The following is a 20,911-nucleotide window of genomic DNA, read 5'->3' on the forward strand; positions in this document are numbered from 1 at the left end:
GCCTTTAACTATAGCTTGTGTGTATGCAGTGTGAACTGATCTAAACCAATTTCCCTTAACCACATTCCTGGTTTTCTGATTTCTTTCTTTCCTTACCTTTAATTCTTCTCAGCTAATTTCACCTGCACTTAGGTGCATTTCTCCCTGAACACTGTTCAGCTAAATCTGCAGTTACTAGGGTGATTAAATCTAAATTTAATTACATGTAAACTGTTTAACTAAAGAAGAATTCTAGGATTTATTGAGATATTTCAATAACACGTTGACTAAACTTCTGGGAGGGACACACACATGGTGTGGTCCTGAACACGCTGCAGCTGTGACCAACTATAGAGTGATTTCCAAAGCTAATCTAATTGTTAATCACTAGTGCTATTGACTATTCCCAATACCAGGTCATTCTGCTGTTTTAATCACTTCTTTAAATATTTTATTGATTTTAATTATAATAGCAGTCAGCTATTTGTTTTTACTAGTATTTCTTTCATCTATGTGATTTATTTACATTTTCCTGTTTAGTCTTGTGTGGTTTAATTTCCCAATATAACCACAAGCAACTAGACATACTCTCCTTCTTGATTTTGTTTATTTACAACAGTTGCTTCAATTTTATGAGCCAGTTACAAAGGAATCCGAATGATTGCTATGGCATAATTTTGAGCACCACTAATAAGCACAATCTAATAGGAAAGCTCTCCTCTTCCTCTCTCTTTCTCTTTTCCATTTGTTCGGAGGTCAAGCCTGTTGTGAGCCATCAGTAAGAAATACTAAGAAATAATCTGACCACAAGAACCATCTTAAGTCATTTATTAAAGCTAGCTGTATTTTATACACCTGGCTGCTCACTGTGCCTTTAGCCCTAAATTCTGTTTGATCTTGCAGTAGTCTCTTGCCCTTACTCTCACCACAAGCGTGCCTAAATGTTGCAGATGCTCAGCCTAACTGCCCAGATGGCAGACCAAAAGGACTGGCTATGTGTCGTGAGGAACACCCTCCTAACCAGTGCTGCTGAGCAATTACGGCACCAGAGCCAAAAGCAACTGGACAAAGGTGGAAGAGAAGTAAAGGCAGATGACTCAAACCAGAGGTGTGATCACAATGATCTGACTGAAGTCAACTTTTTCTTGGCCCACATCCTCGCTGTTTTGAAACAGGAGGTGGACAACCTCAAACTCCAGATCACAGAGACTCACAAGGAGCTGATGCATGCTAAAAGCCACATAGACCAGCTAGAGATGGAGGCTCGGGACAGACACAAGGACCTGACAGAATAGAGACACAGAAGAAAAGAGAACTGAGACTCTCTTACCTGCAGCAAACAGAACCACTGCAGGAGAAACGTCTCACTTCACCGCATGGAGTCAGCAGAAGAACCTCCCCCAGCCAAGCACAGAGGTACAGAGGGGGAGGCCAAAGCCTTCTGCTTGACACCTTATCAGCCATTTTCCTGAAATCCTCTGCAGCTGCAGAAGGAGAAGGATTAATTCAGACAGACCCAGGTACCAGACCTACCACAGGGAGAAGCCAGGGATGGGAGCATCCTCTCCCTGCAGACACAGCAGGATCTCCAACAGCAGGCAGCCCAAGGACGACTGGACACGCCTGCATCGGACCTGCAGGAGCTTCTAACGCTAGTAGGATAGCTCCTTGAACAGTTCTTACCTGAGGAGTACTCAGCAGTACAAGCTTCTGACCACTCACACAACACCAGCTCAGAGACCTGAGCTTGTCTACTGTCTACATCAACCGCAATGGAACGACCACCACTCCAGGAGACACATACAACCAGAGCCCATCACAGCCTTCCAGCCTTGTGTGCCAGTGGTGTGTCTGATCTTTCTACACCTTCAACGTCGCTCGCTGGTGTCCATAGAAAGAACAACAACGACCGAAAGGGGGGATGTAACGTCTGGACCAATCAGCCACACAATTATTCATTGTATTTAATGAATTACCCATAAACTCACTCTCCCTATCAAAGTTCTCTAAACTCATCCCCCTAAAACTGTAACCAGCATCCCAATGTTGCTAGCACACAGGCCAACCTAGGTGTCCTGTTACAGTTATATGGTACTTTTATGATCCAGAAGAATTCTGGAGAGACTAGTGACTCATTCTTCCTGAGAAGGACAAATAAACTCTCTTAATCCTATGTATTCTCTATATAACCACTTGGGAAATGTATAAACATGTATCCAAGTTTCCCATCTCATGACTTTCCTTTTATAGGCTTTATTCTATGTATTAATTCTCTCTTTTGAACTATTTTGGTATTAATGTTCCATAGTTGCAAATGTATAGTTAACTGAGATCACATTGGCAGCATGCTTGGTATCTACGGACTCCAACTTTCATTTCCTATTTGGTAATTTATGTCACATGTTACTAACTCTGTGACACATTAGTATTATAAGAATCTAGAAGGTTATTCTCTCATTCATCCAATCCAGTGTCTTATGCTAATATCTTGCTACAGAACAAAGACTCGTAAAACTTCCCTCTGAAAGGGGAACTCCTTATTGGCTCAGACACCTCAAGAGGGTGTGACATCTTCACCCCTTATATTCACTGATCACAAGGAACCCCCTCTCTTCCTGCTCTTCCTCCTCTTCTTCTCTTTTACTGATGAATGCTGACGTCAAGATGATGCTTTAAGAAGCTAGAAGCTTCTAAGGAACCCCAAGCTTGTGCCAGGCCTCGGCCTAGACCTTCCATTCACCAAAGATCCTCTGAATCCAGCCGGTTCTCTTTCGTCAAGAAAATATCAGCAAAGATTCAACGGGAGCCTCCACAAATTGCATCAGGACAGTTTTAATTCAACTTGGAGAGACATGCAAGTATCAAACTTAGTCTCATTATCGGATACATTGAGTATCCTTACCCCTTTTAAAGAAGGGCCTGTTAAAACTAAACTGATGGTTTGCTCAAGGCTGTTGATCTGCTGAATGTCCAACTATGCTGTAACTTCTTGCTTCCTGTACTCTGCTTTCTCTCTCTCTCTTGGTAAACTGTATGCATGTATGTGTGTGAATGTTAGAGTAGTTTAAGTGTTTAGTCTAGTTAATAAAGTCTTGTTCATGTCACACGTAAGGTTGTCCGTGTTTTGCGCTCATGTACGGGAGTCCCTATTCATGTCGGTCCTGACTACAGGCTTTTAGTAGAATAAGATTGTTATTTCCCATAACCTGGAAATGAACATTTCTTAGTTAATAAACAATTAACACTGTGTGTTCATTGAACAACAGGTTAATTGATTGTAATATTAATTTTATTACATTAAGTTAATTTTATTGACTGATTAAAATATTAATAATTAATTATAACTAGTTATGATTAATTATTCATATTTATTTTGAGCTAATTTGCTACACGGGGCTTGGTTGGATATTCCATCAGGACAATGTTCCAAAACAAACATCAAAATTAACACAAAAATGGGTCACTGAGCACAAAAGGAAGCTTCTGCCATGGCCACCCCAGTCTCCTGACCTGAATACTATAGAAAATGAGTGGGGTGAACTGAAGACAAGAAGCACAAAATGTAACTAGGAATCTGAAGGATCTGGAGAGATTCCGTACGGAGGAATGGTCTCTGATCTCTTCTCAGGTGTTCTCCAAACTCATCAGGCATTATCCAGTAGGTGAAGACTCAGAGCTCTTATCTTGGCAAAAGGAGGTTGACAAAGTATTGAATAAAAGGGTGCCAATAATTGTGGCCAACATATTTTTTTAAGAAAAACATTTATTTCATAAAGACATTTTTCCCACATTTTCAATTCTTTTACTTCAATAAAAGGTTAGATTTTTGAGATTTTTTTTTTAATAAAATATCAAAAGGATTAACAATGTAGAATTATTTATTTTTACAGGCTTATTTGTTCATATTTACCAAGGGTGCCAATAATTCTGATCACAACTGTACATAACTGTACATAAATGGACCACGGTGAACATATTTAGACTAGGTGTGAAGCCTGGTGTTTTTTTGTTTTTGTTTTTTACCCAGACAGTTGAATATAACTTTCTAAAAAGATCAGTACAAATGTTACTGCCACTCGTCAACAGCAGCTGTCACTGGTGTTTTTTTTTTGTTTTTGTTTTTTACCCAGACAGTTGAATATAACTTTCTAAAAAGATCAGTACAAATGTTACTGCCCGATTCAACCCGATTCAACACTTGAATCAGGTATGTTAGATGAGGGTGACATGCAAAATGTGCAGTGGTGGGGGGGTCCCCAGGACCGGTTTGAGAACCACTGGGCTAGACCATCCCTCAAAAGTTAACACTGCTCAAAACTGCAGCGTTTTTATTCAGTGCGAGTTCAGAATGCTCGTTAATCCTTTGAAACGTCACTGCTAATTTGAACGAAAGCTGTTTTAAGGCAAGCCTCCAACAATGTTGGCAAAAAAATAAAAAAAAATGTGTTGGGTTTCTGTTTTTATATGTATGAACTCAATATTACAGGCTTTTAAACTAAAGAAACATTTTAATGTCATGCTAGCTATTGTGTTAGTTTAACAAAATCATCTGCTGAAGTCTATTGCAGATACAAACATACATATAACTACGGTTGCAGACACAGTCAACTTTCTATCGATTATTGATGGACCGCATTGACTGTTCCAATATGGCGAATGGCTTGCACATAACAGCCCATAGAAGAGCTGCTAATCAGGCATCTATGTATGCATGCATGTATGTATGTATGTATGTATGTATGCACTGGTGTCAAAAGTATTCACATTCATTACTCAAGTAGAAGTATAGATACTAGGGTTTAAAAATACTTCTGTAGAAGTTGAAGTATCAACTCAAGCGTTTTACTCAAGTAAAAGTATAAAAGTACTGGTTTCAAAACTACTTAAAGTATAAAAGTAAAAGTAATGTAGGGGAAAAAATGCCATTAAGGACAAAAGCTTAGGCCGCGCCACAGGGGCCTATTGTGTACTCCACCTCCTCAAAAAAACATTTTTCTAAAGGCCATAATGACCATAATGTTATATTAAAATGTTAATGTTGAAAAATATGCCCGTTTCAGCCGCATATATGTCCATTGAAAATGAACGCATTTTAGTACAATGCAAATACATTAAAGCACCATATATGTGTACTACTGACCATTAACATGGGTTTCATGGAGTGGAAGATATCATGACTAGTTGCCTATAAGTATTCTAATGGTGCAAAAAGTCAAAATTCAGAGGCATTAATAACCTTTATTGGAATGTAAATGTACATCCAAGCTTAACTACAGAAATTTGTGAGGGCAACGGACAAGAAAAATACGGGTAGCTTTGGTGTACCCAGGGCAGGCTTAGTAACAATCAGGGCTTGACATTAACACCTGCCAGCTGTTTTCAGCTGTTTCAGTTCACACCGCACCAACAAACGCCAGCAAACTCTCTGTTGGAGTTTGTTGGATAGGTGTTGGCGTTGGTCGGAGTCTGTTTACCCGACTGAACATGTTTAAAGGTGCCATCGAATGTTTTTTTACAAGATGTAATATAAGTCTAAGGTGTCCCCTGAATGTGTCTGTGAAGTTTCAGCTCAAAATACTCAGATTTTTTTTAATTAATTTTTTTAACTACCTATTTTGGGGCATCATTAAATATGAGCCGATTTATGCTACTGCCCCTTTAATTCTCATGCTCTCTGCCCCCAAGCTTGCGCTTGCCTTAAACAGTACATAAACAAAGTTTACACCCTCAAATGGATCTTTACAAAGTGTTCGTCATGCATGCGGCATGTATGCGTCGGATTATGTGAGTATTGTATACTGTTATATTGTTTACATTGATTCTGAATGAATTTGAGGCTGTGCTCCGTGGCTAACAGCTAATGCTACACTGTTGGAGAGATTTATAAAGAATGAAGTTGTGTTTATGAATTATACAGACTGCAAGTGTTTAAAAATTTAAATAACGACGGCTCTTGTCTCCGTGAATACAGTAAGAAATGATGGTAACTTTAACCACATTTAACAGTACATTACCAACATGCTAACAAAACATTTAGAAATACAGTTTACAAATATCACTAAAAATATGATGTTATCATGAATCATGTCAGTTATTATTGTTCCATCTGCCATTTTTCGCTGTTGTTCTTGCTTGCTTACCTAGTCTGATGGTTCGGTTGTGCTGCTCCAGACGTTAATGCCTGCCCTTGTCTAATGCCTTTCATAATGTTGGGAACATGGGCGGGCATATGCAAATATTGGGGCGTACACCCCGACTGTTACGTGACAGTGGGTGTTATGTTGAGATTCGCCTGTTCTTCGGAGGTCTTTTAAACAAATGAGATTTACATAAGAAGGAGGAAACAATGGAGTTTGAGACTCACTGTATGTCATTTCCATGTAATTTTTGAATCTAGGGCACCTTTAATCGGCGTTTGTTTGGTCGTCTGAGCATCCAACAAACTCTGACGTAATCTGACCTGTTCACGAACCGTTGCCATGACGACGAGGCAAGTCCCCTTTAAAGACAGCTGTTTGATCGCGCCTGCGCCTCACGCGCACACAACAAAGCACTGGAAACGTGACATCGCAGCTTGTTCGTTATGAAAAATAAAATACAGTTTAAAAAAAAAACATATAAAAGGTACAATAGTCTGTAGTGCAATCCGTGCCATTCAGCAAGAGCACTGCTCCACTTCACTGAAAGAGAGAGGTATACCATGAGGGCAATGCAGGTTTACCTTAAGTTTCGTTTTAAATTAATTTGTTTTGGCTTGTTTAGTTACATGGTTGTATATTACTATGTGTCACATAAATAAAAGGGTCGCGCTTAAAAAAAAAAAAAAAAAAAAAGTTTAAAAACCGGTATACGATTTAAACGTCTCTCTATCGAACTAACATTACGTTACCTAGCTTAATTTGCAGAGGATGAAGAGAAAGCACCCGTTTGATAGCCTAAATGAGCCAGTAGTGTAGAAATAATAACTTATAAGAAATCATCTTTTTTGAGTAATGCCCCCAACACTGACTATTACTGCGTTCACGTCACCTCGTATTTACCGGAATCTTGACATGACAACACGTGACGTTATATTCGGAGCTGTTCACGTCCTTTTGGTCCTTGGACTAGGAATTATGCGTTTCCATGACACCACTATCAACACCTAAATTAATCTACAGCGGTCAGGTGGAACATGTGGGAGCTCTCAGAAAACTCCCAGCTTACAAGCTGTAATTACGATCTCTACGAGGACGTGAACGCTTTTACAAGCTCGAATCTCGTAACTACAGGAATTACAAGGCCGCGTGAACGCACCTTTTAGTCCTCCTTGCTGGAGTGTGACGTGATTTGATGTGCAGGTGTGATGGATTACGTACAAACCAATAGGGTGTCAGAATGGTACGTTATATGTTTTATCTTCTCATCCAACCACAATCAAATTCACTCTATCCGGATGGCGCGATTTATCTGGATATTTTTTTTTTTTTTTTTTTTAAAGCCGGAATGAAAACAAGCCGAAATGAAATAAGAGTAACGAGGCTATTTTTAAAATGTAAGGAGTAGAAAGTACAGATAATTGCGTGAAAATGTAAGGAGTAGAAGTAAAAAGTAAGCTGAAAAATAATTACTCCAGTAAAGTATAGATACCCGAAATTTCTACTTAAGTAAGGTAACGAAGTATTTGTACTTCGTTACTTGACACCTCTGTATGTATGTATGCATGCATGCATGTATGTATGCATGCATGCATGCATGCAGAGGAGCTGCAAAGGTCACTGCGACTCACTGTGTGAACACCTGATGACCTACAGTCAAGCACTTTACACATGCATTTACACATATATTACAACTAGTGATCGACCGATATTGATTTTTTAGAACTGATACCGATAATTTGTGTTTATGTGCCCAATAACCGATATGCAGAACCAGAAGTGCACTGTTACTAAACTGTTTTTGTTTAAAAAATAAAATCTTTAATGGGGCAAAAAAAAGTCAAATAAATAAATAAATAAAATAAAACAATCTAAATCACCTGAAAATATAGCATTGTTATTTTAATGTAGCTTAATACTCCCAGTTGAGCAGAATTAGGTTGTAGTGTAGAAAACAGTCTTTCAGCATTCTGCCCCACAAGCCTGCTTTGTTGTTTTGTTGAAAATTAGTAGTCTTTCCTGATAATTTTAATCTTCATATTACAAAAATAATTTTATTTGTGAGAAACATCAGCAGCAACACTAATGTCAACTATAAGCAAAATGAATGTAGAATGCCTAATGTTTTCAAATGGAGAAAATAAATTAAAGACAGGAGTATCAACTTTGCAGAAATGTAATACTTCATTTTAAACTATAGTTTTAGTAGATGTATAAGCTGTTTAATAGGCTAAAGAGTGAAGAACAAACAAAATGTCATATTTTATTACATTTCTCAACTAGTATGTTATATCAAAATTATCAATAATGTCTTGTCATTGTAGATTATAAAATATATATTGACAAAGCTCTGTTCCTCGAACTGTGATCACTTGTGGAGACAATAAATAATTTCCATAGAGTTGTGTTTACTTGGATTTTTATTAGCGAATTAATGGTTATATGGTAAATGTTTATATAAATTACAGTGTTTTAAACAAGTGAATCTTGTAAAAAAAAGTTGTGGCCATTTCCTGGATCATTTCCTATTAACCCACTGAGTGAAAAGCTAAATGCAGATGACTTCATGAGACTAATGATGAGCATAGTCAACAGAGAGAGAATTAAATTCAGCGCTTTTATTACCAACATGTGCTCATTCATGGCTGTATTATTTAATTCATGCAAAGTTACATCTTTATTGGGACAGGATATGACGGATTAGCAGGCATTTATATAACACATCTAATTTGTGCATTAATGGCTGTTATGTTAAATAAAGTTTACTAATTACAGCAAAGCAGGTAAGTATATTTTACCTATGCACACAGTTGTATCGTCTCCCCTCAGATGCGCTGTAATGGCAATCCTGTGCGCAATTCTCAAAACACCAACAAAATGGCAGTGTTTATCGGTAAATCCGATATTACAAAACCGATAACCGATTATTGTAAAATGCTTAAAGGTGCCCTAGATTCAAAAATTTAATTTACCTCGGCATAGTTAAATAACAAGAGTTCAGTACATGGAAAAGACAAAGTGAGTCTCAAACTCCATTGTTTCCTCCTCCTTATATAAATCTAATTTGTTTAAGACACCACAGAAGAACAGGCGAATCTCTACATAACATCGACTGTTACGTAACAGTTGGGGTGTACGCCCCCAATATTTGCATATGCCAGCCCACGATCGAGGCCTTACACAAGGGCAGCCAGTATTAACGTCTGGATGTGCAGAGCTGAATCAACAGACTAGGTAAGCAAGCAAGGACAATAGCAAAAAATGGCAGATGGAGCAACAATAACTGACATGATTCATGATAACATGATATTTTTTGTGATATTTGTAAATTGTCTTTCTAAATGTTTTGTTAGCATGTTGCTAATGTACTGTTGAATGTGGTTAAAGTTACCATCGTTTCTTACTGTATTCACAGAGACAAGAGCCTTCATTATTTTCATTTTTTAAACACTTGTAGTCTATATAATGCATAAACAACTTCATTCTTTATAAATCTCTCCAACAGTGTAGCATTAGCCGTTAGCCACGGAGCATAGCCTCAAACTCATTCAGAATCAATGTAAACATCAAAATAAGCACTGTGCTTACGCGATTAGACATGCTGCATGACGAACTCTTTGTAAAGATATGTTTTGAGGGTTATATTAGCTGTTTGAACTTTTTTTATGTTGTTTAAGGCAAGCGCGAGCTCTTGGAGCATGGAGCACGAGAATTAAAGGGCCACACACTCTGAATCGGCTCATTTCTAATTATGCCCCAAAATAGGCAGTTAAAAAAATGAATAAAAAATGAATAAAAAAAAAAAAAATAAATATATATAAATATATATATATATATATATATATATATATATATATATATATATATATATATATGGGGTATTTTGAGCTGAAACTTCACAGACACAGTCAGGGGACACCTTAGACTTATATTACGTCTTTTAAAAAAAAAAGTTCTAGGGCACAGTTAAATATCTGGAAAAATAATGGTAAATCGCTATATCGGTCGATCTCTAATTACAACAATGTCATTGCTGTGCACATCAACGATTTTACGATGTTTGCAAACCATGTTCATGTGTTGGTTATACCGTGGTTATGCCGTGTTACTTTTAGGAATTGTCTCGAAATATTTCAGTCATTGTGCAGCAGCCGGATAGCATACATCAGCCATTTGTACATTTGAATGTGTGACTCATTCAAACATCCTTTCGTTAACAACAATCCAAGAAAAACTGCTTTGAAAACACTAGTTCATTACCAAAAAAGGGTTAAAAAAAAAAAAAAGCATTTAAGCCGAGAAACACTGTTCTACCAAATCTGTTGACATGAACCGTGAGAATGCAACAGGTGAAATAAAAGACCTGTTGCAAACACAAAGCAGTGAGACAGATTAATTCACATAGAAAGACAGGGTGGGAGTGTGAGTGTGAGTGTGTGTGTGAGTGTGAGTGTGAGTGTGAGTGTGAGTGTGAGTGTGTGTGTGTGTGTGTGTGTGTGTGTGTGTGTGTGTGTGTGTGTGTGTGTGTGTGTGTGTGTGTGTGTGTGTTTGAGAGAGACTGACCTTTGACAGCCTCGTCCACAACCTCCACCACTCTATCAATCTGCTGAACCTACAGAGAGAAACAGAGACATGAGAACATCAGATTGCCATCTGCACAAATTCAAGTAATCACACACTCTGAAGAAAAACTGGTAATGGTCAAAGAGTATGTTCTGGTCCTCAAATTAAATTAAACTTGGAGACCCAGATAAGCGGTGTCATCTGAAAGTTTCTGATCTAGTCACTCCACCGGAGCTGCTTATGGTTTGTGTTCAACTTGTGTTCAAACACTCCACTCTCACTTAGATATAAAAAAAAAGCTGGTGCACCTATTGGTGTAACTATGTAACCGCAGAAAGAGTCAGCGTAAGGGCCTGTTTATACCTGGTCACTACATGTGTTCTTAATGATCAGATAGCTATCTGATTTGTTAAAATGATTCCATTTACAATTGGCCGCATAAATGAATACATATCAGATCTTCAATTCCCATGCTACATGCAGATTTACTGTAACAGAGTTCACATCAATGAAAGCAACAGATATGAGCTGCTTTTTCTTTATCATCAGCTAATTTCAAGATAAAAGAATACAATAGATGAGAGTGCGGCATCAGCACCAGTAAGATAATTTAGTGTCACTACTTTTAATGAAGATGATTATGTGTTGAACATTTGTGACTTATTTTCAGGTTCATTTGTAGCAGTTTGCGTGTTGGCTTGCTGAAGTGAATCTCTACTCACTTACAGCAATGTGTGTCACAGTAGCACTGTCATATCTGGCTATACCTTGTTACATAGCCTATAACAAGCTCTCACACGTTTATTTATATATATATATATATATATATATATATATATATATATATATATATATATATATATATATATATATATATATATATATATATATATATATATATATATATATATATATATATATATATATATATATATATATATATATATATATATATATATATATATATATATATATATATATACATATATATATATATACACACCATTTTGGGAGAAGTACAATTTATACATGTGGTTTTAAAGGGGACATCGGATGCCAATTTTCCACAGGTTAGTATGATTCATTTGGGTCTTCATGAAAAGTCTATAACATACTTTGATTAAAATTTCTTAAAGGGATAGTTCACCCAAAAATGAAAATTTGATGTTTATCTGCTTACCCCCAGTGCATCCAAGATGTAGGTGACTTTTTTCCTTCAGTAGAACACAAATTATGAATTTTAACTGCAACCGTTGCCGTCTGTCAGTCAAATAATGGGAGTGAATGGGAACTCGAACAATAAAAGTCGAAAAAACTTGCATAGACAAATCCATATTAAACCCTGCGGCTCGTGACAACACATTGATGTCCTAAGACACGAAACGATCAGTTTGTTTGAGAAACCGAACAGTATTTATATCTTTTTTTTTTACCTCTAATACACCACTATGTCCAACTGCGTTCAGCACTCGCTTAGTGAGGTCTGATCGCGCTCTGACAACGGCAGTAATGTCTAGCACTCATTGAAGTATACGCGCGAGACATACTTCACCAACCGAGTGCTGAACGCAGTTGGACATAGTGGACATCAATGTGTCGTCACGAGCCGCAGGGTTTCATTTGGATTTTTCTATGCAAGTTTTTTCGACTCTTACTGTTCGAGTTCTCATTCACTCCCATTATTTGACTGACAGATGGCAACAGTTGCAGTTAAAAATCATCATTTGTGTTCTACTGAAGAAAAAGAGTCAACTACATCTTGGATGCACTGGGGGTAAGCATCATTTTTGGGTGAACTATCCCTTTAATGGTTGTGTAATTAAAAAAAAAAAAAAAAAAAAAAAACACCCTTTTTTACCTTGTCAAAAACAGCTCTGTTCACAGCAAACCGTTTCAGTGCAGGTCCCTTTAAAAAAGAATGAGCTACTGTTCACCCCACCCTTATCTTCTGTGAGCAGGCTGTAAACACTATTTGGCAGGTATTGCATTGAACTCACCATTCTTATTCATGCAGTTATAAATGCTAATTTTAAAACTATTAAAATACATTTGAAAAATACTTAGTTATTAACACCTTTATAAATCTTATAGTGTTACCATGTTATCTTTACATAAAATGTACACAGTTTGTAAAAAGACAATCACCTTAATGCATTGTTCATTCTAAAAGTGCAGTTATGAATTACAGTGAGAAGGTTCTAAATAGAAATAATGACATATGTTTGTTCAACTGTATTATTTTGATAATGAACAAGCTGCGATGTCACGTTTGCAGTGCTTTGTTGTGTGTGCGTGAGGCGCCGGCGCAATCAAACGGCAGTTTTTGTAAGGGACTTGCCTCATCGTCATGGCAACGGTTCATGGCCAGGCCAGATTACATCAGAGTTTGTTGTCGTTTGTTGGAAAAATCATACCACACTGCTCAGACATTCCCCGACCCAACAAACGGTGATTAAACATGTTCAGTCGGGTGAAAACAAACTCACAGGGGTATCACATTAGCTGCGTCTCATTTCGGAGGCTGCGTCCTGATCCAACAAACTCCAACAGACATGTTTGTTGCCGTTTATCTGTGCGGTGTGAACTGGCCTTTAACTTTAGTATCATTCGTATAACTAGCTAACTTGCTAACTAGCACATTATTAGGAAAGGTGATTTGCAAAGATTCATAAAAAATAAAAATAAAAACTATAACGTTACTCACGTCTTCTGGAGGTACTGAGCCATCCTTCATGAACTTTTTAGCAAAACAAACTTTTTAGCAAAACAAACTTTTTAACGCAGACAAATGTATATAGGTAGATCCGGGGGCTCATTCCCTTCAAAAACAAAATAAATCCACGTCTTCAGCGGCTCAGATGTCGAGAGTAAAGGACGACTGCTATGTTCATTTTTATATCCAATAACAAAACGCCTCAGTTGCTTAGGAGACATTCTTGTCTACACCTGCGCGGCATCAAAACAATGATGGACTATTTACTGCTCACTCAGGGTGGGTCTATGCTAAAACGGCAGTGTCCATCAAGAGTCGTGGGAGGAGCCTGTGGAAATGTACGTCACTTTGCCAAGAATCTGTGACCGGCTTGATCTGACAAAGTGCTTATGATTTGTGGAGATTTAAAAAAAGCTCTGTGTGGATTTGTATCATTATAGGGTGGTTGTTTAGACACTTCCAACACACATTTATGTCCAAACACCATGTAAAAGTGAATTTTGCATCCGATGTCCCCTTTAACAACCAGATGCATTTACACTTGTCCAGTTTCATTTGGAATGCATCTCAAATCACCTCCTGAAGGTGTTTAACCCTCTGGAGTCTGAGGCTGATTTGGGGCCTGGAGAAGTTTTGACATGCCCTGACATTTGTGCTTTTTTCAGTTGTTCATAAACATATTAATGGAAAAAAGTTTCATTACACTGTATTCAGCACAAACTAGGCTACAATAATATGTGAGGAACATGTATGTACATGTTTGTGTTTTTGAAGGAATAATGTTTATGCGTGGTTATTGAAAAAACAACAAAAAAAATAAGTCACTGAAATAAGGCCAAAACAAATAATAGTATATATGTGTTCACAAGACTTCTGGGTATGGGAGATTGTAGACTAGAGTTTTTGCTTCAAAATGATGTAAAAATGATCCTGTCTACTCCTTCATATAAAACAATAGAGAGATTTAAATTTCCGAAGACACTTTTTTGTCAAGAAACACAGTATGCGTGGAGGCGTGAATCATCATGAATGATGGGTCATTTACACCTGAGAAGACAAAGGAATCGCATAATGAGTTGTAATGACTTGCATAAATAATGAGGCCTTTCAGTCAGGTAGGCTGTGAAAAAACTCATGGTGTAAATCAAACATACAAAAAATTAGCAATACTGTGAAATATTATAACAATTTCAAATAATCGTTTACTATTATATACTTTAAAATATAATGTATTTCTGTGATGCAAAGTGTTTGAACAATTATGTTACCTCTATGGCAGTTCATATAGGCATTTAGCTTAAAAGCATGCACATTTGGAAAAATATTGATGGATTCTCATATGTTTATATCAATTTTCTATACAGAGGAGTAATATTTATTCAATTCATTCCGTGGGCGTGGCCGCATTAGCAGATAATGAGCTGAATCACGGGCATCTGACATGGCTCTGTTTTCATACAAATTACATAAACAGAATATTTGTTTTTGATTGGACTTACACGATTTAAAACCTGACATTTCAATGTTTTTTTTAGACATAAGTCTAATTTTTTGTGTCATTAGTATTCACTAAGTTAAAGTTCATTTTCTGAGAACTATCAGATTGGACTTCATTCAGAGGGAGATGAGAGATCACGCATCATGTTAGTTTTCTTTATTTTGCAAAACGCACAACATTTTGTTTTTACACTGTGTGTCCTTGGACAGACAGGTCAATCTGAGATCAGGCTCAGTCCCACCTATATCACTTAAGTCGACCCCTATAAAGATCATTCACGCTTTCTTCTCGTGAGGGACTACAAGCTCTCTCAGCACATGCGACGTCGTTGCTGATTTTGCCAAACTGTTCAACAGACGGACCATCATTGTATTACGCCCAAGCGGCAACCTCCCCCTTTCTCTCGTGAAGCCAATACGGAAGTAACTTAAACTGTGATTCATCGACTGGCCGCAAGGGACAGGCTCCAAAAGAGAGCAGAATCTCATAGAGTCCCATGTTAAATTGGCCAAGTTTATAGCAGAAAAAAACATGTTTACAAGTTGGTTCAAATTGTGGTTTTGGTCTATAATGCCATTTTTGCCCTTCATGACAACTCTGAGGGGGGTGAATTTTTTTATAACTTATCCGTTTAAATTATATTAAGCCTTAAAGTTCTGCATAATTAAGGGCGTGGTCACTTGAGTGACAGGTAGATTGCGCTGCTGTCTGTGAGCTGTCACTTTACCTCAGCTGCCGCTGAATTTGGCATCTCAGCTGTTTTTGTGCTTTTTTTCTTGATTATTTTATACAATTATAAAATATGGCTTGCTGCATAATATTCGAGACTGATGTGTGTCTGGGTGCATGCATGGGGAAGAGACACAGAACACACGTTGTTGGATCGTGGCATTGGCTGAAAGTTTTGATTGCGAGATTTACTACAATGACAATACCAGGAGGGTATACAACTCTGACAGCACTGCTTGGATATTATAACTAAAACTGCTGCACTATTTTGAAAAAAATATACTTTGGACACGGGCTCATTTGTTTGTTAGATACGATCGTATACAGTTTTACAACATAAAGGCTGCTCAGATTGCATCCTTTCTTGAAGAACGATGACAGAGAGCAGATCATTCAGAAGAAATGTGAAATGTTTTTTTTTTTGTTTGTTTGTTTTGCAATGGACACCACAGATTGGATTCATCTCACGATCTCTATTATAAAGGTATGAAGTCCTATCTGATGTTCCATGCTGTTATTTGCACACCCAAAACAAATTACTGGTGTTGGAGCATCTATATCTTAAAAAAAACACTGTAAATTGTCAGTAAACCTTTAGAACCTTTATTAATAATGTAGATAGTATCTGGATAGATAGCTCCTTTGCTTGCTAACATGGTCACGTCGAGCTAGGCGGGCGTGGTTTCAGCAACCAATCACATCATCTCAAACCACCTCCCCGCCTCTTTGCCCATTTTCAGTTATCCGGGAGTGACGTGCGGTGACGTGCAGCTAAGATGGCCGCGGCCTCATTTAGGCGTCAAAACTGCTGTTCAGAACTCTATGGGTGACGTCACGGACGCTACGCCCATATTTTTTTACAGTCTATGATTACGCCACTGGTCACCGAGCACGACTGACTCAGCCTCTCAGGCAGACAGTAACCTGCATGAGGTGTGTAAACAAGCCACGGCAAAACTGGGCCTAGCTTGGCCTGCGGCACAAGATGCAGAAGGAGCAGAGAGAGACCTTTATGATGGAAAAAGGCAGCAGCCTGCTCAACCCACAATGAGACAACTCCTGCACGCTGTGCCTGGTTGCATGAAGGAAATGTTTTGTCATTGGTGCAGCCCCTTTAAGAGCAAGCTCCCGGCCAAAGGATATTCTTAGCTGGAGATTCAGGGGATGGGAGAGCTGGGGCTGGCCGAACCCCCAGCGATTGAGTCTTCAGTGGCCTATCATCTCCACCCGAATGGGCACTCTATTTCTGCCTCATCTCAAATTTCATTGCCGAGCAAGATGGAACGTTTAACCGCGTCCGTCTATCAGAGGATGTATAAGTATGCGGCACAATTGGTGTGCTCACTGAATGCAGTGACTTTACTGTCAGCGTATCAAGCAGAGATTTTGGAGGAGGTGGGGCAACAGTTTGACACAGGAGTGCCAAACCCAGCACTCTGGGATGAAACGTGTGGTGAATGATTTAATTCTCCCCTCTTCACGTGGAGTGGTTCAGGGCTGTGGCCGTGTGATGGGTCTGGCCGTGTCAGGTGAGAGACCGTTATGGCTAAACCTCAGGATTGGACGACGCTCAGAAAGCGGAGGTGATTGACGCAGCGTCCGATCCAACTAAAGACCTGTTTGGACCAGCTCTCGAGAAAATGAGAGAAACCAACACCCTCAGGAAACAAGAGGAGGAAGCTTTTAACCTCTGTTTACTACGCAAGCAAACACTGCGTCCACCCTCTCAGCTAGCGCAACAGGGCTTTGCAGCAGCCGCTGCAGAGAGAAGGAGACCGACGGGGGCTTGAACATGAGACCTGCTCTCAGCATGCAGCATACTGGCCAACGCCCGCCCCACCCCGAGGAGCGGAAGAAGCAGCGTGCAACACGACACAAAAATGTTCTTCACTTCTCTCTCCGCCTGCAAATAGAAGGAAGGTTTGCAGCCCTGCAGTTCTAAGTTTGGTAAGGGTCATTTCTGTATGTTCTCCTCAAGTTCAGAAAATAGAGGAAGATGTTCATCAGTGTCACCAAGCACTCACACGGTGTGTTCAAACAGCCACTGTTTCAGGGGTATACATAAAGAATGCACTATTGCATCCAAGCCATGAGCTAAGGGCGATATGCTCCCCAAATATAGAACACACAATAAATGTTTCACTATCGCAGCCAGGCAGACTGCCGAGGGTGATAGGTTGCAAAAAATCCAAAATAAAATGTGCCTCCCTAGTTTAACCACTGGAGGGAGCGCCTGCTTCTCCGGTGGAGGCCAACGTGGAGACTGTTATGACGTCATCAACGTGCACCCATGAGGGAGAAGTATACAGGTGGACTCTCTCGGCCTGCATACTCAATTGGTGCGCCAATATTAGACCTCCGCGTGTTAAACAAGAACCTACGAAAGTATTAATTCAAAATGCTGACACAAAACGTTTTGTCGATCCATCTGCCAAGGCGCATGGTTTGTGATCAATCTCTCAGAAAATATCTCAGGTTTGCATACAGAGACACTACTTACAAGTTTCAAACTATGCCTTTCAGTCTATCTTTAGCTCCGAGAACTTTTACCACATGTGTGGAAGCAGCACTTTTTCTGTTGAGAAACAACGGAATAAGAATATTGTCTTACATCGACGATTATCTGATATTCTCCTTGTCAACCTGACAGAGGGGAGAATCACGTCGTTCACTCAGTGTCTCTTCCGTTTTCAGACAGGGAAAGTTGTCCCGTTCAGACTGTGCTTATGGATGCTGGGTTTAATGGTGTCAGTGATTTCGGTAGTACATTTGGGACTTCTCATGATGAAAGACTTTCAGCGCTGGATCATGCATTTAGGTCTGTGTTACCGATGACATCTCAGTCGACTGGCGAGAATAACTCATACGTGTGTCAGAGTGCTCAGACATAGGAAAAGCCCCACTACTCTCAGAACGGGGATTCTCTTGGAGGCAGTGTCGTCGAGAGTTACTATGATGAAAACAGACAATTCTACAGTGGTTGAGTATATCAACCGGCAGTTTACCATCCTCACCCAGACAGGATAGATCTTTGGGCCTGGCCTGTGAGCGGTGGAATTTGAGTGCAGCAGGTCAGAGTGGTGTGGGCGGAGTCATATTGTCCCTTTCCAGGGCTCAGATAGTGACATATTATGCTTTCTCCAGGATCTGCTAGATACATTTCTTCCCTGAAGGTATATTTAGCACAGGGTTTATGCAGGTTTCAGTAAGTCAAATTTAAGACCTTTTTACGACATTTTAAGACCATAAAGATTGAAATTTAAGACCTACATGACGCATTACCAAAAAATATTCAAATCAAAGAAATTCTGAAAAAAAATCATTTTATTTCAATGAATTCCGTCATTGAAAAAGCATTAATTTAATTTACAGATAAAGCAATCACATTAGTAACCTTCCACACACATCAATGTGCCAAATGCCCAAAACCTTAGGCCCAAAATGAAAATAGGCTAAAACAAACTTGCCCTCAAATAGAATAGATTTCATCTCATATTTATTTACATTACAAAACAGCATATTAATAGCCTAATAAAGATTGAACAGGCTACTCCAACCCATGTAACAACCAGTGTAGCACACACACACACACACACACACACACACATACACTCACACCAGATAATCCATTTTAGATAGATAGATACTTACCTCGGGATAATTAGAGTATCTATCTAACATGGATTATCTGATATATGTGTGTGTGTGTGTGTGTGTGTCTGTGTGTCTGTGTGTCTGTGTGTGTGTGTCTGTGTGTGTGTGTCTCTGTGTGTGTGTGTGTGTGTGTGTGTGTGTGTGTGTGTGTGTGTGTGTGTGTGTGTGTGTGTGTGTGTGTGTGTGTGTGTGTGTGTGTGTGTGTGTGTGTGTGTGTGTGTGTGTGTGTGTGTGTGTCCGTGTGTGTGTCACGCACTGTCCCATGAACTGTGAGCCCAGGTACCTCGACTTAACAATTCCATTGTTCCAGAACAATGGTCCTGGTGGTCTGATTTTGGCTTTCATTGAACGTTACGACATACGGCCTGGTAAGAGTACGAATCAATTCCCTCTATATAAACTCCCCCAATCCAAAACTCGCCATAAGCGTCTTGTTGGGCCCGCAAGAGAACAGCTTCGCGATTACTGAATCAGGGAACATCATTTGGAAGAGATCGCTAATCTCACTGTTGCTATTAAATGAGTGGTGTTTGTTTAGTCACAGTGTGTAGTATACAAATCACCTCGGCTTTCGATGTGTCAGTCGCTCCAAAAGTACCATGAAGGTTGTTCGACGGAGCTGTGATGATATTGCGCTGGAGACCGGAGGGACCAGGCATTGAGGAGGACGACGGCAGTGGTGAGGCTAATTGGCCGAGTCCGCTGAAGGGATTTTGCGGCTAGCTTGTGTTTCTCCGCTCTGGCGTGTGACTCCAGCGCCTTTACACCGCTTCACACCCAGACTCTCTAACTGAATTTTGTTTTTGTTTTTTTTTTGTTTTTTTTTTCCAAAGTTTGCAGTGAGCCTCGTACCTATATAACCTGTTATATCGTATAACCTGTTGCTTATATTATTATTATTGCCTACCACATTAATCTGACATCGTTAGCTTGTAATCTTTGAATCTAAATCGCTGTTACAACACATTTGCATCTCGCTAGCTTGTTAACTTGTCATCAGTCCTGCGCGCGCTCCTTTTAAACGCGTTCATCAAACAGCTGTGGTAACTCAGATCGGATCAGTCTACAAACACGGTGAGTCATGTCATCATCTCCCAGAATTGTTTCCTGTTCCATCTGTCACATGTTCAGTATAGCTCTCTCTGTCAGCGACGAGGGATTTACATGTCATAAATGTAGGGAAATAGTCAGGCTGACAGAGAGAATCTCAGAATTAGAGACACGCATCCAAACTTTAATCGAGGATAGTAAGAATGCAGGGGCTTCAGATACTGTTTTGGATGCGACTAGCTTAGTGAACTCTGTACATTGTTCAGTTCCGGCTGTAGAGCCCGCGCAGCAGGGCACTTGGGTAACGGTGAGGCGGCCTAGCCACAGAAAACACCAATAAGAACAAACAGGTTCTCCCCACTCAGTGACGCGCCCACTGAGAATCCTGTTGAAAGTGCCCTAGTTATTGGCGATTCTATTACACGGAAAGTGAAAATAGAGACAACAGCCACCATAGTCACATGTTTGCCGGGAGCCAGAGCACCTGACATTAGGCATGTGATGGTATCAAATTTCCATGTTGCGATTAATTGATGAAGATTTTATCACGGTATACGGTATTATCACAATATTAAAAGAAGTTGCAAA

The 20,911-nt window shown here is 39.2% G+C and overlaps 1 protein-coding gene across 1 annotated transcript in view; it reads right to left on the reverse strand.

Annotated features, from left to right (window-relative positions):
• Positions 1-20,911, reverse strand: part of cdkal1 (CDK5 regulatory subunit associated protein 1-like 1) — a 472,612-nt gene that overhangs the window by 287,258 nt on the left and 164,443 nt on the right. The window contains exon 6 of the mRNA XM_067400691.1: positions 10,680-10,728. Within this exon, the coding sequence (XP_067256792.1) occupies positions 10,680-10,728 (49 nt within the window). The remainder of the gene's footprint in view (positions 1-10,679; positions 10,729-20,911) is intronic.

This window comes from Chanodichthys erythropterus, chromosome 2, assembly GCF_024489055.1.
Source record: "Chanodichthys erythropterus isolate Z2021 chromosome 2, ASM2448905v1, whole genome shotgun sequence".
NCBI lineage: Eukaryota > Metazoa > Chordata > Actinopteri > Cypriniformes > Xenocyprididae > Chanodichthys > Chanodichthys erythropterus.